The sequence below is a fragment of the Nilaparvata lugens genome, chromosome 11 (genome assembly GCF_014356525.2).
Source record: "Nilaparvata lugens isolate BPH chromosome 11, ASM1435652v1, whole genome shotgun sequence".
In the NCBI taxonomy this organism is placed as follows: domain Eukaryota; kingdom Metazoa; phylum Arthropoda; class Insecta; order Hemiptera; family Delphacidae; genus Nilaparvata; species Nilaparvata lugens.
The window spans coordinates 36,480,323-36,503,223 of record NC_052514.1 but is presented as its reverse complement, the minus strand read 5'-3'; the positions used below and the strand labels follow the sequence as shown (position 1 = coordinate 36,503,223).

Sequence of the window (22,901 nt, the reverse complement as noted above, 5' to 3'; positions counted from 1 at the left end):
ATTTTATGTGACTGCAGATTATTTGCCATGTTGTTACCTTTTTGCCGACATCAGTGGCCGGATTCATAGCAGCCATCAGCCTGAACTCGGGATGCCTCGGCACTTGAGTGAGCTGTCCTTGTTCCAACAGGGTGACCGACCCTCTCTCTCCCTCCAGAAGACTGCACAGGCACTGCAGTGTCTCCGCCGCGGCCAAGTTGATCTCGTCCAGAAGCACCCAATAGCCTGCAAAAACATTACAAACTCGTAAATCAAATAGTAATAATTTATTTATTTATTCAATCATTCAGAATTACACAACTTACAGAAAAGTACCACAGGCTTATAAGCCCAAAACGGTTCCAATCCTAATTTATACAACAGTCCAAATGTAGTTGATAGAAGAAATAGCATGCTGGTGATAAATTTAAAATAGACCATAGAGGAAATAAAGCACAAGAAGATATATCATGGTATAGGGCGTTTATGTTCCAATTTGCAATGTTAACTCGAGCTGATAGTCCCAGTACCCCCGTACTACTTTTGGTGACACTGGTAGTCTCTAAAGCCCGGTCCAGACGCTCAAGTTTAGCTTCAGTCTTGTGCTCAAGCAAAAGTCGGAGCATGTAAGTCGTTGCGTCTGGACGGTAAAACGGATCGGACGGTCTTCAAGCTTAAGTCGTCAAACTTAAAATGTATCGGCCAGGAATCTTTTTCCATCAAACCGTCCGTCTTTTGCCTATCCACCAAAACCTAAATCGCGTGAAAATGGAGATAGGGAAATTGTGATTTCAGATTCGGATTCAGCGCCCTCAAATTAATAAAATGCCTCGCGAGTACTTGAAAATAAGCAAGTTTTTTTATCGATTGTATAAAACGCCATTCTACCCTTTTTTCTTTCTTGATTCTCATGATACTCTCAGAATTTGATATTGATATTATGATTTACTATCATGATATATTAAGATGTACTATATTGTTGATAAGAATACTATCTACAAAATTTCAATCCATTTACAATCACTGTGTCTCGAGATATGTAAACAAAGCCATTTAGCGATTAACAGTAATATTTTTGTCATTATGTTGTTAAATATAGCATTATCCAGTTGAATCAGCGAAAAAATACGATATAGTTATTACTCATCTACCGGATATCTATGTCAACCGTATACAATACAGCCTCAGTGAAACATATCACAAGTCATATTGAAGTGACACATAACCTCTAGCTACTTTGGACTGTTGTAAAAATTAGAATTGGAACCGTTTTGGGCGTAAGTTAGCCTGTGGCACTTTTCTGTAGGTTGTATAATTCTGAATGATTGAATAAAATAAATAAATATACATATCAAGAACTGAGCTTGTGAACACAAAAATAGGAAAACGGACGACATAAGACAGATGTGTTGGGACGCAATTTTACATCAATCTTTTGCTTGAACCAAACGATCCGTCTTTTGAGCATAAGACTGATGGTAAACTTGAGCGTTTGGACCCGGCTTAATACTGAGCCGTTCTTTACATTCTCATCCGACAAAAACTGTAATAATAAACAGTAGTCGACAGTAATCGGCTTGAGGTGAAAAAAAATCGGCTTTTTTTAATTGTATCTCTATGATGCAATCTAACATAATTGATTCTAGTATACACAAAATGAATATTGTATGAATATATGTTGTTAGACACACAGTTTCTCTTAAAGCAGTGCTTAATAAGATTTGGGCTTGATACAGTTGTGCCTTTCCGAAAAATCAACAATATGATTGTTATTTTTGAACAAATATCCAAAGTTAAAAGCTTTATTTATTGCTACTTTTTCACAGTTTTCACTGATACAGAATTAATGAATATGATAATGAAGACACAAAAACTTAACGTCAATTAGTGTCCAGCCTAACAGCTTCATAAATACCCAATTACAAATCTATGATTTACCAATAATTAATAATCTACTCACCCGATTTAAGCGCCTTGACCAAAGCTCCCTCAATAAACGAAAACGCGAGAGCGGCATGCCCCTGCTTCAGTTGCTGTTCTAGCCGATAGAGTGTGTCGCCCATCTTGAGCCAATCAGCGAGCAGCGCCGACTTGGCCCCGCCCCCTTCGCCCGCCTGCAGCCGCCCTACGGCCGCCGATTGGCTGTGCTTCATCAGCCGGAGCAGAGTGGGCCAACGGCCGGCGTTGAAACATGTCTAAAAAAAATTACATTTCAGAATACGATTCTAATAATTATTTCATACACTGATATTCACACAACACAAGAAATAAGAAAAATATTGATATACCCTACAATAGACTATCCAAGACACACAATAGCCATCTTCATTTGAGTCTCAACCTTTTCAATAAATTACATACCAGGTCCCACAACGTCCCTGTAAATAAATTCAAATTATTTATAAAATAGAGTTATACTGGCCTTTTAAATTAATAAAATAATAGAATAAGAATACAAATAAATTGGAAATAAGAATATTATTTTATTAATTCTAAAGGGTACTGCAATTTTATTTTATAAATAAAAGAAAGTAGCCCTGAATTCATTCATTTTGAGAAAATTCGAAATAGTTTTAGAGATATGGCTGAAAAGGAAAGCCTTCTACACAATTAAAAAAAATATAGAATCAAATATAAATAAGAGAACTGAAATCTGACTAAAACCATAGATAAACAATAGCGTGAGTAGATATCCCATGGTATAGGGCCTTTATGTCGCAACTTTTACTGTTATCTCAAGCTGATAGTTCATGTAATTCTTTTCCGTAAAGCTGTGTGACACAGGTAGTCTCTCATATTGTGCCGTTTATACACTCTCACCCCAACAAAACAATACAATTAGACGATAATCAACAGTAATCGGCTTGAGATAACAGTAAAAGTTGCGACATTAACGCCCTATACCATGGGATATCTACTTACGCTATTGTTTATCTATGCTAAAACTTAGTAGACTGTTCTCCATACATTTTTAAGTGCAGACGTTTATTTTCAAATTGACTTCTATTGTCATTAGGGTAGGAGGCATAAATTTTGTTCGCAACTTGTGGTATGGCCTTTTTCTGTGATCCTTTTGAACAAGAGCAGAGAGTATGGTATTTAAAAATATCAGTTAAATTTTCAAAAGCTAATAGTTCATAAGATATCAGTTTATAAATTATCATGTTTCTTACCATTTACATTTTACATTTCCGCTAGCCTGGATAATATTGACATGTTCTGTTCTATGTATTTTTACATAGAAAATTACATAGTTACAAAACATTAATGATACATACAAAATGCATATTAAAAATGTAAATTATAATAAATGATTTGGCACAGCCAGCAAAGTTAAACTTGTGCGCTAGCTGTGAGTTCATAAACCACAAAGATTTTTCTATTGAAAATCTTATGTCAAATATTTTTAGGGGGTATTACAATTCTTATCATTTATATAATTATCAATGATAATTATCATTTCTAAATTATCATTTCTTATTTGCGCCTTCAAAAATTTGACGCCCAGGTAAAAGCGCAGTCTGCCCATTTATGGCCCAGGGCCTGCAATACAAGAAACATAGTAATTGACAACCATACTCACCGAAATGTGCTCGAGAAACTTTATGTTCTGTTCAACATTGAAGAACGCTCTGAAGTTGGTTTCAAATTGGTCGCGAATAGGTGCCATTATGTGCTTCATGTCGACTGGTTTGTACCTACGAATGGAAAAAGCATCATTATTACAATAATCCTTATAAAAACGAAACTGAAAATCAAGAATCTGAGATATTTGTTATAAAGCGACTATATTAATAAAAAGCACAAATGTAATGTACAAGTAATATAAGTAAATAACCTAAAATATATTCTTTTCCTCCTCCTTACTCTTCTCTTTTTTGTTTTTGAAGTTGTTCTGTTTTATGAATTTGTAACTATGGACAATGAAAAGTTGATAAGTTTGGTTTAAGAGCATGTTCCATTGTGAGATATGCGAGACAAAAGATATCATCGTCGTAGTGTTCAAAGGAAGGCAAGATTATTGTAATGAATAACTAATTTAGTGGATATTCGTTTATTCAATTTTCAAAATCTCAATATAATCATTGTTTATGAAAAATTTTGGTGGCTATGATAGTAGTTAATTCAATATTCAATAGTTGAGCCAACTACTGAATTAGACTGACGTAAACAGTTGCAATGGACGACCAAATTCGGCCGAATTAACGACCGGCAGATTCGTCCGATCCAACGGCCGAACGGATCGATTGAATACGGTTCCAGTGGGAACCTCCTTAGACCAGTTATAGAATAGACACGCTGGGAAGTCTAGCCTCTGAAGCCAACATCTACTGCCATATCGTGACGTCAACAGAAAACTTTTCTGTAGAGTTTGTTTACATTGTTTTCCATAGCAGATTATGTTCATTTTTATGAATAATAATCTACTTTCATTTGAAATAGACACAATCTGCTATGGAAAACATTGTAAACAAACTACAGAAAAGTTTTCTATCCGATGATGACGTCACGATATGGCGATATGGCAGTAGATGTTGGCTTCAGAGGATAGACTTCCCAGCGTGTCTATTCTATAACTGGTCTAAGGGAACCTCAAGCATCAACTGTGCATACCGGAGGCGTAAGTTAGCAGCTTGCGTTCCCTGAGATAACATTGCTCCTGGAGATACAAGGAATGGCAATTGGGGCGGTACGGGGGTGAGGGCTGTCCCTGTTATATGCAGCTTGTGGGGGATGATGTAGGTGAACCAAGTGGCGCCTGTCCCTCAGCCGGAACCACCCAAGGAGGAGGCAACCCAACAATAAAATAGTACCTGGACCTGTCAATACACAACCTTAAGGCATTCAATAAGCTGCCTGTTAGTGTGAGAAATATGAATCAAGCCTGTTTTAAAACACAAGTTAAGAGGCTGCTAACAGAGAACCCATTGTATAATGTAGAAGAATTTTGAATTTGCCTGTGGATGTGATAAATACTTATTTTGTGTAATGATTATGTGTGTGAATGAATCGGCTCATCGAATTTTCAGTTAGTTTTATAGCTAGGATTTTATTCTTGACGACACCTAATGCACATTGAAATGTATTTATTGGTGAATTAACTTATTCTATTATATTCTATCATGGACTCTCTAAGTCCAGAACTTATAGATACCGTGCTCGGAAACCGGCCCTTAGAATTAGATTGAAGTAGGGTAGAGAAGAAAATCCTATTGTAGGCCATAGTGAAGTCCACTTTATAAAGGCAGTATTTGATCAACATTGGTGTTGCCATCCTTGTCTATCATTCGACAAAGCAGATAGCGAGTGTATCAAATCATAGTGTATCAAGTTGAGATGATACTGTATCTTATTGTGTTGATAATGTATCATGTAATGGTTGTTCTTTTTCTATATTGAGGTCTACAAATTGCAGTATTGATTAACATTGGTGTTGTTATCCTTGTCTATCATTCGACAAAACAGATAGCGAATGTATCAAATCATAGTGTATCAAGTTGAGATGATACTGTATCTTATTGTGTTGATACAGTATCATGTTGTGGTTGTTCTTGTTCAATACTGATGTCCACGTTATAATGGCAGTATTTGATATTAACACTGGTGTTGCTATCCTTGTCTATCATTCGACAAAGCAGATAGCGAATGTATCAAATCAAGTTGAGATGATACTGTATCATATTGTGTTGATACTGTATCATGTTGTGGTTGTTCTTGATCTATATTGAGCTCCACGTTATAATGGCAGTATTTGATTAACTTTGGTGTTGCTTTCCTTGTCTATCATTCGACAAAGCAGATAGCGAGTGTATCAAGTTGAGATGATACTGTATCATGTTGTGGCTGTTCTTGTTCTATAGTAAGGTCCACGTTATAATGGCAGTATTTGATCAACATTGGTGTTGCTATCCTTGTCTATCATTCGACAGCACTATAGTTATTTTAGATCCACAACGTTGACCCATCGGTTTTTAACAATTTGTAGATAAATAATTAACTGAACCGTCAGATTGATTCAACATATTATTATTGAGCTATTTGTTAAATCATATCATGACAGATAATTATTTGTAGTCGGAGTACCAGTAATTTATTGATCAATACAGTAAATTGTTGCACTTATAGGCGTCTACATTTTATTAAAGAGTTTACTCTTATTATATTTTTTGAAATTTTAAATCAGAATGTTTAGTCTGATGATATTCTCGATTATTTGTTTATGAGAATGTGGAAAACGAGAATAAGTCACGAACGTCACAACTTGAGTTCAGACTAATTTTTCGAAATTTTAATCTCAATTCAAATATAATGATTAGATCACGCCATCTCTGCTCAGAAATTCCCCCTCAGCAATTATTTCAGCTATTATCAGCAACTTATCAGTCTACCATATCCTGTAAATAATTAATTCATTTTATTTTAATTAATTATTTACAAGATATTTATATCAACAGTTCAAGTAGGATGTAGACAAAAGAGGTAATTGAATCTACTATATCTCAATGATATTATAGTATATATAATCATTAATAAAACCAAATTAAATCTTATAGCACCCTTTATTTAAAAAAACTTTAAAATGGTTTAACCTGACGATGGTGTAATATCACCGAAACTAGTTGTTAAACCATTTTAAAGTTTTTTTAAAAATAAAGGGTGCTATAAGATTTTATTTTGTTTTATTAATTTAAAAAGTAGCCCATGTCAATGAAGTGTTTTTATATATAATCATGTATACTATATATCTATATAATGATGTAGCTATATGTATTTATTTACTGATGTATATATATATATATATATATATATATATATAATATATATATATATAATATATATATATATAATCATGATAATATTTTGAGAAATTTCCACTTCGTGGAAATTCAAATGAGAATTTTCCATTCAGATTAGATTGCAACTTCAATGAAAGGAAACCCATTAATGATGTGTCTATAATCATGATGATATTTTGAGAAATTTCTACTTCATTGAAAATTCAAATGAGGATTTTCCATTTAGATTAGATTGCAACTTCAATTATAGGAAACCGATTCAATGATGTGTCTATATTATAATTATGATAATATTTTGAGAAATTTTCACTTTATTGAAAATTCAAATGAGAATTTTCCATTTAGATTAGATTTCAACTTCGATTATAGGAGACCCTGAAGGAAGAATCGTTGTGTACCCTTATCAGCCAGGATCTATGGTGGAAGATAAATGGAATAAAGATAGAGGTTTGAAATGACGCAGAATGTGAATAAAATTAGGATTAAAAACCTCGTTTTTCGCATATGATATTTGTGAGTTGATGTGTGAAGGTCTACTGTTATTTTATAGTGACATTTCAAATTCGGCTTCAAGGTCTGTGATGGGTCTAAGTTTATTTTCTACCCGTAGTGGACAGGGCAACAGGTTGTTAAAAAGGGTCAGCTATTGTTCCTAGGTCTATGAATGCCCATTGTTGGTGGCTAGTATGAAAGTTGGACCCTAAGGCAATAATTTGTCATCTAAAGAGAGCACGATTTGGAGTAATGTAGAGTACTAGGCTACACATGCCTATTGGCAAGTGGACCTATGGATTTAGGAGTTTGAGGACCATGATAATAATTATTACCTACTAATTAATAATTAATAATTACTAGTGTTATTACAAAGCCCCCCCCCCTATTCTATCTTTAGTCATTGATACGAAATTACACAGCTTACGTAAAAAATATAATTATTTATATTCCGATTATGACAATTACTAACTAAGCTTTTGAGTTGATTTTTCATCAGTGAGGACTGTAAGCGAATCATTATTTATTTTCACGAAAAAAATTGAAGCTCCCCTAAATAATAGGTGAATATTGTAGCTAAAATACACAAATAATACAATTTTAATATAAGATTTACAAATGGATTGTTTCCTTTAAGAGAGAGTCATGTTTTAGTCAAGCAATTGACTCAGTTTGATAGCAAATGAACTTAAAAGCTAGGTACTGAAATTCAAGTATTTGATTCGAAATAAGAATTTTGTGGTGTAATGAAAGTTTGTAGTGTAATTTTATAACAGTTTTATACCGGCCAGTACGGGGTTGAATAATATGACTAGTACAGACGTCTCATGGGTTCATAAAATATCTACTCGCTAAGAAACGTGCGCTCTATAGTCAACAGCAACAAGGAAGGCTCAAAATCAATAAAATGGTCAAACTTTTTAACTATTATAGAGAAGTAGAAAGAGGATGAAGGAAGAACAAACTGAAGGGTTGAATAGGACAACCCTTTCCGATCCCATCAACCTGTTGCAATGTCTACCTTCAGGTAGAAAACACAGTTGGACCCACCAGAGACCTCAGTCTCAAATTCCATTACGATACCTAGGTCCACTTTTAAAAGTGTGAGCTGGATTTCGTATAATTGTGCAACAAGGATGAATGTTCCTGGAGCAAGTGGAAAACTGAAGAGAAAGAAGATCAGTCCTCATTTGAGAAACTTGTTTGGCAATACATCTCTTCATGGTTTGAAGTACATTGGAGATCACAATAGGCACTGGATTGAACGACTATTTTGGTGTATTGTTCTAATAAGTTTCATCATTTCGCTGGTTGGGATCCTCCGAATGAAAATATCAAAATGGCAGAAGGCACCGATCACGCTAGAAATAGCAAGCACTCCGGTTCATGTATCTACTCTACCAAAACCAGCGTTCTCGATTTGCCAGTTACAATCTGGAGAACAATATAGGTTGAGCATGTTAATTAACAATGACAGAATCCTCAAATCCAGATCTTTCATCCCTGCTTTTTTCATTAAATTCTTAATGATTGATGAGAAGAGATCGAGGGTTCCTGACTCATTTCTTGAAAGCCAAGTCAACAAAATGTTTGGTGCTCTACGAGTGAAGAATGACACGTTTTGCTTTGTAACACATACCGACAGGGGACTCTGTCAAACTTGCAACATCCTTCCACCTTCGAAAATATATAGAAGAAACACAGTGCGAAATTTTTTCCGTAGAAGTTGGAGATTCCCAGATCTTGGACGTGACATTCAGTTTTCCAATCACAGTTATCAATACAATGATGATACAATAAATGGGTTTCCTTTAATCAGAATAGTGGGAGCTTTCTTCAATGAGTCATATCCGTCTCTAGTGGAAGATACAAGAATTCATATCAAGCTCTCAAATCCTGTTGGTGGTCGTAAAACTCCTTCTAAATTCAAGGTCGATCCGATTTTTGCAATCCACAGCCCCTGGGAGCTTCCTAACCCTTTCATGAGATGGCACCATTTCAAGGAGAGGTCTACAGTGATCAATATTGAACCGGAACAAATCTTGCAAAAACCTTCTGTTGCCAGTGATTTTCTGTACAACATTCCATCGTCCAATCAGTGCTACAGCACAACAGGGAAAAAACTTGACTACTTCCAATACTACACACATCAGAACTGTTTGATAGAATGCTCCACGAAGAAAGCATTGGAGAAATGTGGATGTGTCCTGTTTTTCATGCCACATAATGAGACAACATACATGTGTTCATTTAGGAACATCACGTGTGCATTTGATGAGTCCATGAAAGTCCATTATGCTTCTGATGACGGTAATGGTGTCTACTCTTGTGGTTGTCTGCCTTCATGTAACTCAACTGAATACAAAGTGATATCAATTGATTCAGACTACCCCGAAACTGATTTCAAAGTGAACCAATCCTACATGCATATTGTATTTAGAGATGATTTTTTCTATCCGAAAATTCGTACTCTGCCTTACAACAAGGATGAGATGATGGATTTCACTGCTGCGTGCCTGGATATATTTCTGGGTGTTACTTTGTTGTGTATAGCTGAAATATTCTACTATAGTTTAAGGTATGTTATTGATTATTTTAGGAGCAGGATAAAGAGACAGCCAGTTGAAATTGAAAATGTTGTGAGTGGAGAATTTGAAGCAAAGTATTGATTTCATTCGTTTTTCTTTTCTAATGAATTGAATAAAAACCCAAATCTGTTATCAAATTCTACACTGTTTTATTTAGTACACGACCAAGGTTTCGTGACCACACCAGTCACATTTTCAAGTTGATTAAAGCTAAAAGGTCAAGGTAAACATTGAACATTAAAATTGGTACATGTTAGCCAACATAACTAACTTAATACATTTAGTGAAGAGAAATAGTAATTGGAAACTTCTAATTTACTGTTGTCTGAATATATTACAAAGAATGTATAAAATATGTATAAATATATAAATTAATTGAATATAATAGAATCTATGAAATTAATCTATAAACTTAGTCTGAGTTGGGGACCAGCTGACAAGGGTGACCAGTGGTTTGATGTAATTTAAAAGAAGATGCTAAACATAACCTATATTATGGGAGTTTGAATAAATTATGAAAATGTTACATTGAATAATAAATAAATCTAGGCTCTAAGTTGAAATCAAAAGTAACATTTTCATAATTTATTCAAACTTCCATAATATAGGTTATGTTTAGCATCTTCTTTTAAATGACAACAAACAACTGAATGAACCATTAATTTTCAAGTCAAATTGTCAAGAATTCGAATTTAGGATTAGGGACAGCCATTAGCAATTGAAAATGTTGTGAGTGGAGAATTTGAAGCAAAGTATTGATTTATTTCTTATGAATTTTCAAGTCAAATTGTCTAGAATTCGAATTTAGCAGTAGGGCAAAGGCACAGTCAGTAGCTATTGAAAATGTTGTGAGTGGAGAATTTGAAGCAAAGTATTGATTCCATTCTAATGAATTTTCAAGTCAAATTGTCAAGAATTGGCAGCTTATTGAATATTCTATAATGGTCTTGAAGTTTTTTTAGCAAGACAAAAGGAACATTCAGATTACATGCTTGTCTGGTGAAATGCCCGTGTATCTCAGACCTACATTCAATAACATCCAACTCGTCCCTGACCCTGACCAGGAGTTGCATGACGTACAGGCTGAACACAGTCATAACCTCCATCGAGACAAATATTGGACGACAATGAGCGAGGTAGTCAGTATTGGCCATAAGCCTTACTACTTTTTTCTGAAGAAGCAGCACCCTACTAGTATTGGCTGCTCCGCCCCATAGAATAAGCCCATATTGAATCAAACTCTGGGAAAACCCGAAGTAGGACGTTCTCAAATATTGCTGAGGAACAAGAGTTCTCAGACTTCTTATAAGGAAACCCACTCTACTGAGGAGACCACATAACCAGTCAATGTGGCGGGTCGGCGCCAACCTGTCTCCCCGACAACTAGTCTCCTCGATATTTTGATCACAGGCGTCAGTAAATCCCCTGGCAAAATATACCATTGCCGTCAACTAGTCTCCCCGACAGTGAATCCCCTACTGGTTCAGAGGGGCTAGTTGTCGGAGCCGCAGACGATAACCAAGCTCCCCGTCAGTAAAGCTCCTCTCTCAGGAGTTCATTTGACGCCGTCAGTAGATCCCCTCGAAAAAGGTTTTAAAAGGAACTTTACTGTCGGGGAGCTTAGTTGGCGCGTTCCCAATGTGGCATGTCCATGTTAGTTTTGTATCGAGAGCAATACCATAGAGAAACAATCGTAAGAAGATATCCCATGATATAGGGCGTTTATGTTGAAACTTTTACTGTTATCTCAAGCCGATTACTGTTGTTGGGGTGAGAGTGTATGAACGGCACAGTATGACAGACTACGAGCGTCACACAGCTTCACGGGAAAGAACTACGTGGACTATCGGCTTGAGATAACAGTAAAAGTTGCGACATAAACGTCCTTTACCATGGGATATCTACTTACGCTATTGTTTCTCTATGGCAATACCAAGTAGCTTCGCTGAGGTGATTTCATCTACTGAAGGTCTATAAATACAGGTCATGACACTCATGTTCCTTATGGAGCGGCCATTTTATGGGGTCTTTATGGCGGTACATTTGAAAATCCAATCTAATTCAATTTGCTCGTAACAAAATTGTGCATTTTAAAAACAATATTCTAGTTCAGATAAAATATGAATTTAGGTTTTCAATTTTTTAATAATGAAATTTCAATAATTAATTATTTAACTATCCATTTATTTATTATTAAAAATTGTTCTTATTCTTGTAACTCAAGGATTATGATTCAAAAGGCATTGGCACAAGACAGAAATATGCGAGGCCAATTTCAAAAAGAGTTTCAAGTTCCCGATCAATTAAATTTAAAACTCAACAATTCAGTTCCTAGTTGGAATCTAAATATTATTATTCTGTCGGAACAATTTATTCTACAATTCAAAGCCAAGCAATATCCCTTGAACAATATTACAAAATAACACATCATGTTGTTCAATCCATAATGATAACAGCTGATAAATTTGAAAATTGATGAACTAGGACCCCATAAATGGCGATTTTGCAATGCATCACGGGATTGTGTCATGACCTGTATTTATAGACCTTGCATCTACTGTATTCAAACTATCTCTAATCTACAGTTGTGTTGTGACTCACCCTCCAAGTAAGTCAGCACTATCACTCTGCTGATTCATGTTCAGCACGACCAGTTTGGTGCCAGCCTGCCTGGCCAACAGTTGGAGGGTGCTTGTCTTGCCTGTGCCGGTCTCCCCCACCAACAGGATAGGCTCACCACGTGACAGGCACACGGCCAGTCGTTCCAGAAGACAACACGAGGGCCGCGTCAGCGCGAAACGCGATTGCCATGAACTGTGAAATAAAAACAGAAATATTTGCAATATTTACCACAATATTAACCAAAAAAGCAAATACTCAATTATTGGCATTGCATTTTATTTTGTAATAGTATTTACTTATGTTGTAAAATTTGTATTGCTTCTATTATGTATTTTTTAAGATGTTGTAATTTTATATTTCTGCCAATAAAGCATTTTCATTTTCATTTTTCAAGGGGCATAGAAATTGAACATAGCATGAACAAAAGTTGCCATGAGTTGTGAATGGAATCAGAAACATGTAAATTAAATAAGAGTAAATTTAAGAGGAATAAGAGTAAATAAAACACAAGAAGTATGATTCATTCATACAACACCCACCGCCAAAGACAACAACTTGATACCCAACGTACACGATTAACTGAAGTACAGAAGCCCCATCACGTCTTAGGAACAAAGGTCTACAATAGGTTGCCAGAGTCAATAAAAAATTATCCAGTCTCTTTGTTTGGCAAATCACTATTTGATCTTCTGCTTGCAAACCCTTCTATTCTTGGGAGGAGTTTTTCACACATTCTTTACAACAATTGAGTGCTAAGTGTTATGAATATTTTAGTGGAGAAGGATAGGAGAACAGCATTGCCGATTCTCTGCCTTGCCACTGCCTTCCATATAGGATAGCTGATAAAGCAGCGGAACATAACATAATAGTAACCCAGAATATTAATTAGAAGTGTTCTCTCAAACGAGCTACCTATTCAAAAAAAAATACTATAGTTCTGTGAACAGTAGACCTCAAGCAGTTTTCTCATCCACAAGTATCTGATGTCACTTGTTCTAGTTGATTAAGTTGAATCACAATTCACAGTTGAATCTTAATTTACTCTTAAAAACTGTTATTTGTTTTATCCTTAGACCAGTTATAGAATAGACACGCTGGGAAGACTAGCCTCTGAAGCCAACATCTACTGTCATATCACCTATCTTGACGTCACAACAGTGACGTCACGCATCGTATAGAAAACTTTCAGATTGTGTCTATTTCAGATTCATGGTGTTTTTAGGTTATTTCTAGCTACGGGCAAAAACGATATCGGTTAAGTTATAATGTGTTATGTGATATCGGCTTCAAAGTTATAATGTGTTTTGAAAATAATAAGGTACGGTAGCCTACAAAACTAATTTATTGTCATGCTGCAATGAGTTCACTTACATCATAACCAAGGATAATATTACAGCTACAACTTACAATATTTATGTGTATAAATTTCCACTTACGCATGAAAAGATATTCCACTTTTTTCCTAAAAATATCAGTGCAATTATAATATGCTGCGCAGATTACCATTTTCATAAATAATAATTACATAAATGAATAAATAATAATCTGCTATGGAAAACAAGCTATGTTTAACAACAATGCAAGTTAAACATCACAAACACTTACACAACAAACTCCAAAAAGTTTTCTATAATTTTTATACGATGCGTTACGTCACAGTTGTAACGTCAAGATGGGTGGATTTGGCAGTAGATGTTGGCTTCATCGACTTTCAGTATGAATATACAATGGGACGTGTCTATTCCATAACTGGTCTAAGGTTTTATCCAAGATCAAAAACTCAATTGTTAGTAAACTCAGTTCACGTTTGAATTTGTATCCCATATGATAATTTATCCAGTTCCGTGATAATCTTTCTATCTGATAGAAATATTTCTCAACTAAGTTATTTTAAAATTATTTTTTTCAATCAAGAATATCATAATTTCTTCAGCATTATTCAGTTAATTTAATATTTTTTATTTTATTTTGAATCACCTATTAAATTTGTTTTTCAAATGTGAGAATATTGACACTGATGGGCAAACATCATAAAAAATATTGAAACCCTACCTTATAGAAATAGACACGGCCAGACATCTGTGTAATGCATGCAATGAATAATCCACTTGTCAGCTGATTTCATTTCATTTATTTTGCAATACAAATGAGACTAATGTAATAACATTGGTAGATAAAATAATAAGGTAGTCCTTGTGCTATTTTTCTTCCAAATTTAAAGGTGACACAGTCCAAGATGAGGTTAGAATTTCACGTGTACAATTTTCACAAAATTCTAGTTCAAAATAAACATGAAAACTATAAATTTTGAATTTAGATGGCTTGAATTAATAAATTGATTAGAAATATTCCACTCAATTACCACTTGTAACAAATAATATTGAGTTATTAAAGAAAATTTGGAACCATTGAAGAAACACAAACTTGAAAACACTAAAGCTCAGCTGGAATGATTGATTATGAATAATTCTATAGTCTGATTAATCCTATCTTCAAATTAGATGATATATAATAGTGATATCAGAGTATGGAGGAATTCCTTTTCTTTCATATTATCCTTAAAATTCAAAATTTCAAAAAAAACCTAGTGTATACATCGACGCGCAGTTGAAAAAGGAATATTCCTGCCAAGTCTCATCGAATTCTATCGACGCCTTTGGCCGTAATCGCGTTACATACAGACAGACAAAAGCAAATCTGAGTTGAAACATAGACCTCACTACGTTCGGTCAACTATACTTACTGTAGTTGAACAGCTTCAGTAGATTGTTTGACTTGGATGGTGCCCCTCCCCGCGGTGCAAGTGCTCGCATTGAAGTCAATTGTCGCCTTGTATGTGGTGAGGAAATGCTCAGCGTTCGTCTTAATTATTCCCAACTTCGCCGCTATCAGTCCTGCCACGTGGATACGCTTTTCTGTAAAATAGAAAAGGGAGAGCATACAATCATCAAACTGAATAAATCACAATAAAAAATAACACAAGGTAATACCATAGAGAAACAATGGCATAGTATATATCCCATGGTATAGGGCGTTTATGTCGCAACTTTTACTGTTATCTCAAGTCAATTACTATCGATTATTGTAGATTTTTACTGTTTTGTTTGGGTGAGAGTGTATGAACGGCACAATATGAGAGACTACCAGCGTCACACACCTTTTTGGGAAAGAAATACGTGGACAATCGGCTTGAGATAACAGTAAATGTTGCGATATAAACGCCCTATACCATGGGATATCTACTTGAGCTATTGTTTCTCTATGGTAATACAGAGTGACACAGAATAACGGGAACTTTTATAAACGCCATAAAACATTAGTGGGAAGGGCAAAAATGATTTTATTCAAACTAATGTAAAGTTCAAGACTTGCCATTTGAGAATTATTAATAACATCTATCACTTTTTGACAATTACTTCTTCACGATGACTTCCTCCTGAACGAATACACTCTTGAAATCTGTGTTGACGATTCCTCATTGATCGCTGCAACATCTGCGTTTCCTGGTCCCATGATCTGTCCACCTGCGATTTTCTGTTTGTGGAGCTATCTAAAATCAAGCGTTTTCACAACTTGACCAATAACTGTGGTTGAATCATAACAGACAATTCAAAATGAAATTAACAATATCCCAGCTGAAATGTTGCAGCAATCGTTCAGGAATCTCAACACAGATTTCAAGAGTGTATTCGTGCAGGAGGAAGCCATCTTGAAGAAGTTATTGACAAAAAGTGATAGATGTTATTAATAATTCTCAAATGGCAAGTCTTGAACTTTACATTATTTTGAATAAAATCATTTTTGCCCTTCCCACTAATGTTTTATGGCATTTTTAAAAGTTCCCGTTATTCTGTGTCACCCTGTATATAGAATAATAGCATAATGGTGATCATGTACACGGAAAGTAAGTAATAACACAAGGATTACCGAAATATTTTATCCACCAATGTTGTTACATCAGTGTCATCAGTTTCATTTATAAAATGAAATGAAATATTGACACTTGGAAATGGCATAAGTGCTAGAATAAATAGTGATGTCCACGTTATAATGGCAGTGGAGAAAGATAGGAGAACAACGTTGCCGATCCTCTGTATTTTCAATTCCTTCTATAGACGGTAGCTGATACAGGTTTATTGATGTAATATTAACTGTTCATTTTCGTTTAAAATAATCAATTATATTTTATTAAGAAAGAAATTATATTTTTCAATAATTTCATAATGAATTTTCATAATCAAGATGAAATATTTTGATAATTAATTATTAATTCTACATTGTTGAAAGACGGTCTGGCAGCAAAGCAAAGCGAGAAAGAGATAGCGCTATCCGCTTTGTTGAATGATAGACAAGGATAGCAATACCATTTCTAATCAAACACTGCCATTATAACGTGGGCCTCACTATAGCAACTTTCGGCTTTAGAAGTATCATTAATGCTTCCGGGGAGATATCCTATACTATTAAACGAGCAACTTCTGTTTATATGTTTAGATGTTTGGATGTTTAGATGTTTATAAATGTTTGTATTTCACCGGATCTCGAGAACGGCTCTAACGATTCTCACAAAATTCAGAACATAGTAGGTTTATAATATAAAGATTCGATTGCACTAAATCTCATCCCTGAGAAAACTTGCTGAAGGTCATTAAAAGGATAATTATTATTCATCCTTGGAAAAACATCTGATAATAATTATTTCGTCGTCTGTTGGTGATGGAAGTGAGTGAGCGAGTTCATGTGTGTGGGACTGTGTCAAAATTACGACTCAGCTGTTGAACTTTTGTGATCATTCAATCAAGTACTTAGTGCCGGTTGCAAAAAAGCCGGGTTATTTTCAATCCTGATTAATTCCAGTAGATCCATCTTTTTGAAATGGTCTTCTCTGATTTGGTTCACGTGAAGTTAATCAGGATTAAAATTTAACCGGCTTTTGTGCAACTGGGCCTTTGTGATGGAAATTTTTGTATTTCTCTGTGAATTATTCTCAATTTACTGTTATTAGATAGAACATTTCTGTATGAGCTATGAATGTTATTATAATTTCTTCTTTCGTAATAAATTTGTTATGCTTTTGTACTCCAGAGCGAAGCTCGATCCCCGATATAATATTTCAATTTAAACAATTTTAACATTTCTGTATGAATGTTATTATAATTTCTTCTTTCGTAATAAATTTGTTATGCTTTTGTACTCCAGAGCGAAGCTCGGTCCCCGATATTCTCTCAGTAAAGACCACATCACACAGTCATAATGTTTGTTAATTCAATTTATCTGTTTATTTATTTAATTTTTCACAGTCATAATTTAGCAATGGTCTTGCTATTGTATTCATTCATTTATTGTATAAAACACTATCATAATACAATTATGACATTGGAGGAAAAACTAGGCTGAGCCTGTACTATTTTCTCTCCAAATTTCGATATGTTGTCCAAAAGTTAAGGTTATGTAATCAAACACTGCTTCGTCACTTGATTTTCGGTCCAGGAATAATCATTTGAACATTTTGAATTTTGAAGGTTGATGTTATACTCTGAATGAATCACAGCATGTATCACAATAAATTAAAAACTTAAGAAATATTGCACTTAAATATTGTTAATCAAACACTGCCATTATAACGTGGACCTCACTAGAGAAATGATTGATGAGAGATGTGAATGACATACCAGTATCAGCAATACTACAGCAGAATATGTCGATACCATCTTGGAGAACTTTCAGTGCGGATTCTTGAGATGTGACATCGAATCCAGCCTCGGCACGAACACACCATTTCAACAGATCCCTGTCAAACCAAGAATTTAATTTATTAGGATGTCGAGGTACCTTATTCCTTTCGTTTGACATAATAAACAATGTGGTTAAGAATATGGGCAGTTTAACGACCAATGCACAGGTACATTCACACTTAACCAGAAACAGGAACAACTTTATCGTTCAGCCTCACAGGCTAACTCTTTATGAGAAAAAAACTAGCTACATAGGGACAAAATTTCTAAACAAGTTGCCTAGTAATATAGATTTTAAGAACATGACATTATAAGTTTCTTGTTGAAAGAAGTTTTTATAGTGTGAATGAATTTTTATGTGACAATTATGTGTGATATCATATAGGCTATATCTATATTTTTATTATGTTAAATATTGGAGAGATTTTTTTTTGTAAATGACAATGTTCAATTGTATAGATGTAATTCATAATGACTGTACTGTATTGGACAAATAAAAAATATTATCATTATTATTATTATTATTACCTATCCGATATAAAGATAGCCATCACAGAATAGGAAATAGGTATTTAAGAAGATAAATGTGTAGACCATTATAAGAAGGCTATTGAGATTATAAGATTATGCTGAAGATTATTATAGAGGTGACATTTTTTCACGCTATTATTTCAAAATTCTAAACTCATCTAACCTAAAACTCAATTCATAAATAGAAAACAGAGCAGACGACGCAAACACAATTGAATACTTCTGTAAACTTCTATAAATTATATACTTTCCAATTTTTCTTTTCTTTCTCTTTTCCTTTCATTCTTCTTTCTCCTTTCATTCTTCTTTCACCTTTCATCCTTCTTTCTCTTCCCTTCTCTCGCTCTCTAACATTTATCTTTTGTGAACATAAGTGTTTTACATTTTTCCTTACAAACTCTATCAGTGTAGTACTATGTACCTATGCCAGCGTACAAACCTAGGTTTTGCTGGCTTTGTCAGATTGAAAACGAGTTATTATTAGTTTAAGAGTTCATGTGTTATTGGAATCTTTTGTATTTCTTGCTTGTCTATTATATTTATGAATCACTGTTTTTGTACTGTTTTCAATTTTATAAAATAAATTTGAAAGTGATAAATATTTGTTTACAGAACACTTGAAATATATACAGACATGATTAGTATGATTAGTTAAACTGTGCTGACCAAAATATTTTCATCCTTTACTTTTTGTTAACTGCAGGACTTAAGCTGCGTTTACACCAAAGTTATCAACAAAATGTTGATACCTTAATCCTTATAGATTCTATTAGATTGAACGGAACTTGACAAACACATATGTTCATCATGTGTATGATAAGTTATGTTCAATCTAATAGAATCTATAATGATTAAGTTATTAACATTCTGTTAATGACTTTGGTGTAAACGCAGCTTAAGATATGAGTAGAAAAATTTAGGTTAAACAACAGTTTACAGATGGAAATATCTAACCTAAAATTTAGGTTGAAATACAGTTTATACAGATAGAAATTCCTGGGCTGACAAATAATTATTGTATAGTAGCGCTCATAGAATTTTCATTTAGCTGTTAACTCTGTTGTCAATATTATTTTGCAGTAGCAGATGTCTTCGGGGTGATTTACAGCATTTAATTTGGATTTTCGTTTAGTAATATATAAAATACAGTTGTTAGATTGCAATCCAGCGAACTCACACATACATCAGTGTTTATGTTCGGTGGTTCCACTTATTTTAATATTAATATTTTCATATTATCATTGTAAATCTGTATAATATGATGTTAAGATCTAGCAATACATAGTATTGAGAAAGAATGTAATTCATCTAAATATTCATTCATTTATTGTACAAAATACTTTAATCATACTATAAAATTATGACATTAAAGGAAAAACTAGGCTGAGCCTGAAATATTTCTCTCCAAAAATTCTGATAAAAAGTTAATGTTGTCCAATGAAAATGTTATGTTAGCTAATGTTTTATCTAATGAAATAAAGCTTGATTGGACTTCACTTTTACCTGAATTTTATAGATATATGAATAAATAAATGAATTGGATGAAACTCACCTGACAGAAGTCAACCGTCCACTGCTTCTCCTCACCAACTCATAAACCTCCTCCTCGCCGCCATCTTGGTTCCCCGCTGTGAACATTGTAAACACGGCCACCATACGCGTGGCAATCGTGCTGAGCGCAGCGAATCGGCTCTGCACAATCTGCACCAATTCAGGCTCGCTTAGCGCGTCAACGGCCACGGGCACCCACAGCTTGTTCAGCAGGTCGATGGAGGGTGTGTGCTGTCTATGGTCGCCGCTTTGGGTTTTCAGCGTTCTTCAAAGACAGAATAGAAGATATTGAATAAGATTTTGCAAAAGGATCCTGCAAAGATTCTAAGAAGTCCAGGTAATGAATGCTTGGAAAAGGGTATAGAAGGAAAAGTTTGGTAAACAAGTTTCGACACCGCAGTTTTGTTTAAGGAGGTAAGGAGAGTGTGGTTCAAAGGTACCATTTTTTGTTTTTTGCATATATCTAGAAAACTATGCGTCTCTCGGACATGACTATCCTGTGCAAAATTGAAGCTTAGACAATATTTCCTACAACTTTTTCCAAATTCATGATTTTCGAGATATCCGAGCATCAATGTATGACATTTTCAAAAAAAACATGTTTGCCTCCAGTTTTTTTCTCTTTTTAGCTTCATACCTTTTCAATTATTTATGAAAAAATACATGCTGATTATGAGCTTATAAAGCTTTAAATTATCGTCAATGTGATGTATAGTTTCTCTATTTTATACATTTCCCCACGACTGTTGCAGCAGTCTTATAGTTGAGTGTGAAATCTTCACTTTTGCAACAATAGATCAATTGACAATGGAATTTGAAGGGAATGTTTAGTACCCAATTTGCTTTGTTGAGACTAATTAGGACGCGAACATATCAGAAGTCCCCATTCCTACCCATGGTGCTAGAGAAATGTATTTCAGCATCTTGTTCTTGAGAACAATGTGCTCAACCATCATGACAAACCATTCTAAAATTAAGCTTGATAAATCTAATACAAGCTTTGTCTTGTAGAGTTTTGTGGTATCTTCAATAGTTTTCGCGGAGAAAAAGATTATGATGATGAAGAAAAAAATGCTTATATTTGTTGAAATGTGATAGGAAAACAATATTACACTATAGTGAGTTTGACCAGTTTGTAAACTATCCATGACAATCTTTTTGACGATCATTATCATAAAGGTACAAACTAATGGCCGTTTTCACACTTGCCGATTGTCGGCCGAGATTGAGAACTGTCCTCCGATTGGCTGAGAACCAGCTGTTGTAAAATTAGCCAATCGGAGAATAATAATTCCGAGTGTCGACCGACAATCTTTGACGTTTGTTACAACACTTTGCACAAAAGCCAGTTGAATTTTAACCGTGATTAATTCTACGAGAACCAATCAGGGAAACTGTCTTTTCAAAAACGTCTTCTCTGATTGGTTTTTGTAAAGTTAATCACGGTTAAAACTTAACCGGCTTTTGTGCAACCCGGCCTTTGAGTTTTATGACAGTAAAAGATTGATTGATTGAATCGGCGAGTGTGAAAACGGACATTAGGCTGGCCACTAATGGAAATGCTATGAATGATCTGTGTGTTTTTCTGAGCTTTCCCTTCATTGAATCAAACTTCCCAGGTCTTGGCTGATTCGATCGAGAGCTGGTGTAATTCAAATTTATTATGTGTAAACTCTGATAAAGTTCAGAACTTGACTATCAGTTATAATAGAAGACTGACTATGAATGAGGAGAAAGAGGCAAAGTTTCTGGGCTTCACACTTGACACTTGCCTTAGTTGGTCCCAGCATATTGACATTGTTGCTAGCAAGCTGAATAAGGGAGTCTTCTTAATTAGAAAACTGAGGTCATATTATGTCAGTTTGGATGTTTTAAAGGTGATTTATTACGCTCACATCAATTCCCATCTGTCATATGGCACCATACTTTGGGGTTCCAGAGCTTACAGTGGTAGACTTTTTAGAATACAGAGAAAGGCTATCAGACTGATTTGTGGGCTTTCTAAGCGAGCACAGTGTGATGAGCATTTTAAAATTCTGGGAATATTGACTCTACCTTCAATACTTGTTCAACAGAGCCTTATGTTAAGGAGAATTTAGAGAAGTTTTTGGAGCAGGGGGTAGTTCATAGCCATAACACTAGAAATAGGGGTAATTTGACTACTTATCGGTATACCTATTCTAGTACACGAAAAACATTTCTATTTTTATCAATAAAATTGTTTAATTCACTTCCTGAAGATCTTAGAAATATGGAGAATGGAACTTTTAAAATTCATATGGAACGTTTCTCAACAGCTAACCCTTTAAACAAGATTGAAGATTTTTATACATTAGCTAGGAATATTCGGTTATAAGTTGAAAATCAGGTGACATATTATCATAGGGTACTGATAGTGTAACTTACTGATGTAATATTATTTTTATTTTGTATCATGTTGTAAATACTGTGTGCGGCAGGAAGGGTGGATGTTTTTAGAACAGATAGTATTCTGATTTGGGTAGTCGGATTGGGCCAGCTGAAGTGAACATGTGTTCGGTAGATCATACCATTTTTTCTAGTCATTGTTTAATCGGCATCATGGATTCGTGGAATGTGCAACATCG

The 22,901-nt window shown here is 34.6% G+C and overlaps 1 protein-coding gene across 1 annotated transcript in view; it reads right to left on the bottom strand.

The window, feature by feature from the left end:
* Positions 1-22,901, bottom strand: part of LOC111051876 (midasin-like) — a 629,562-nt gene that overhangs the window by 583,266 nt on the left and 23,395 nt on the right. The window contains exons 9-15 of the mRNA XM_039437291.1: positions 20,297-20,560; positions 18,151-18,269; positions 15,222-15,393; positions 12,458-12,670; positions 3,563-3,677; positions 1,940-2,174; positions 38-225 (exon numbers count right to left, since the gene is read on the bottom strand). Coding sequence (XP_039293225.1) covers positions 38-225; positions 1,940-2,174; positions 3,563-3,677; positions 12,458-12,670; positions 15,222-15,393; positions 18,151-18,269; positions 20,297-20,560 — 1,306 coding nt within the window. The remainder of the gene's footprint in view (positions 1-37; positions 226-1,939; positions 2,175-3,562; positions 3,678-12,457; positions 12,671-15,221; positions 15,394-18,150; positions 18,270-20,296; positions 20,561-22,901) is intronic.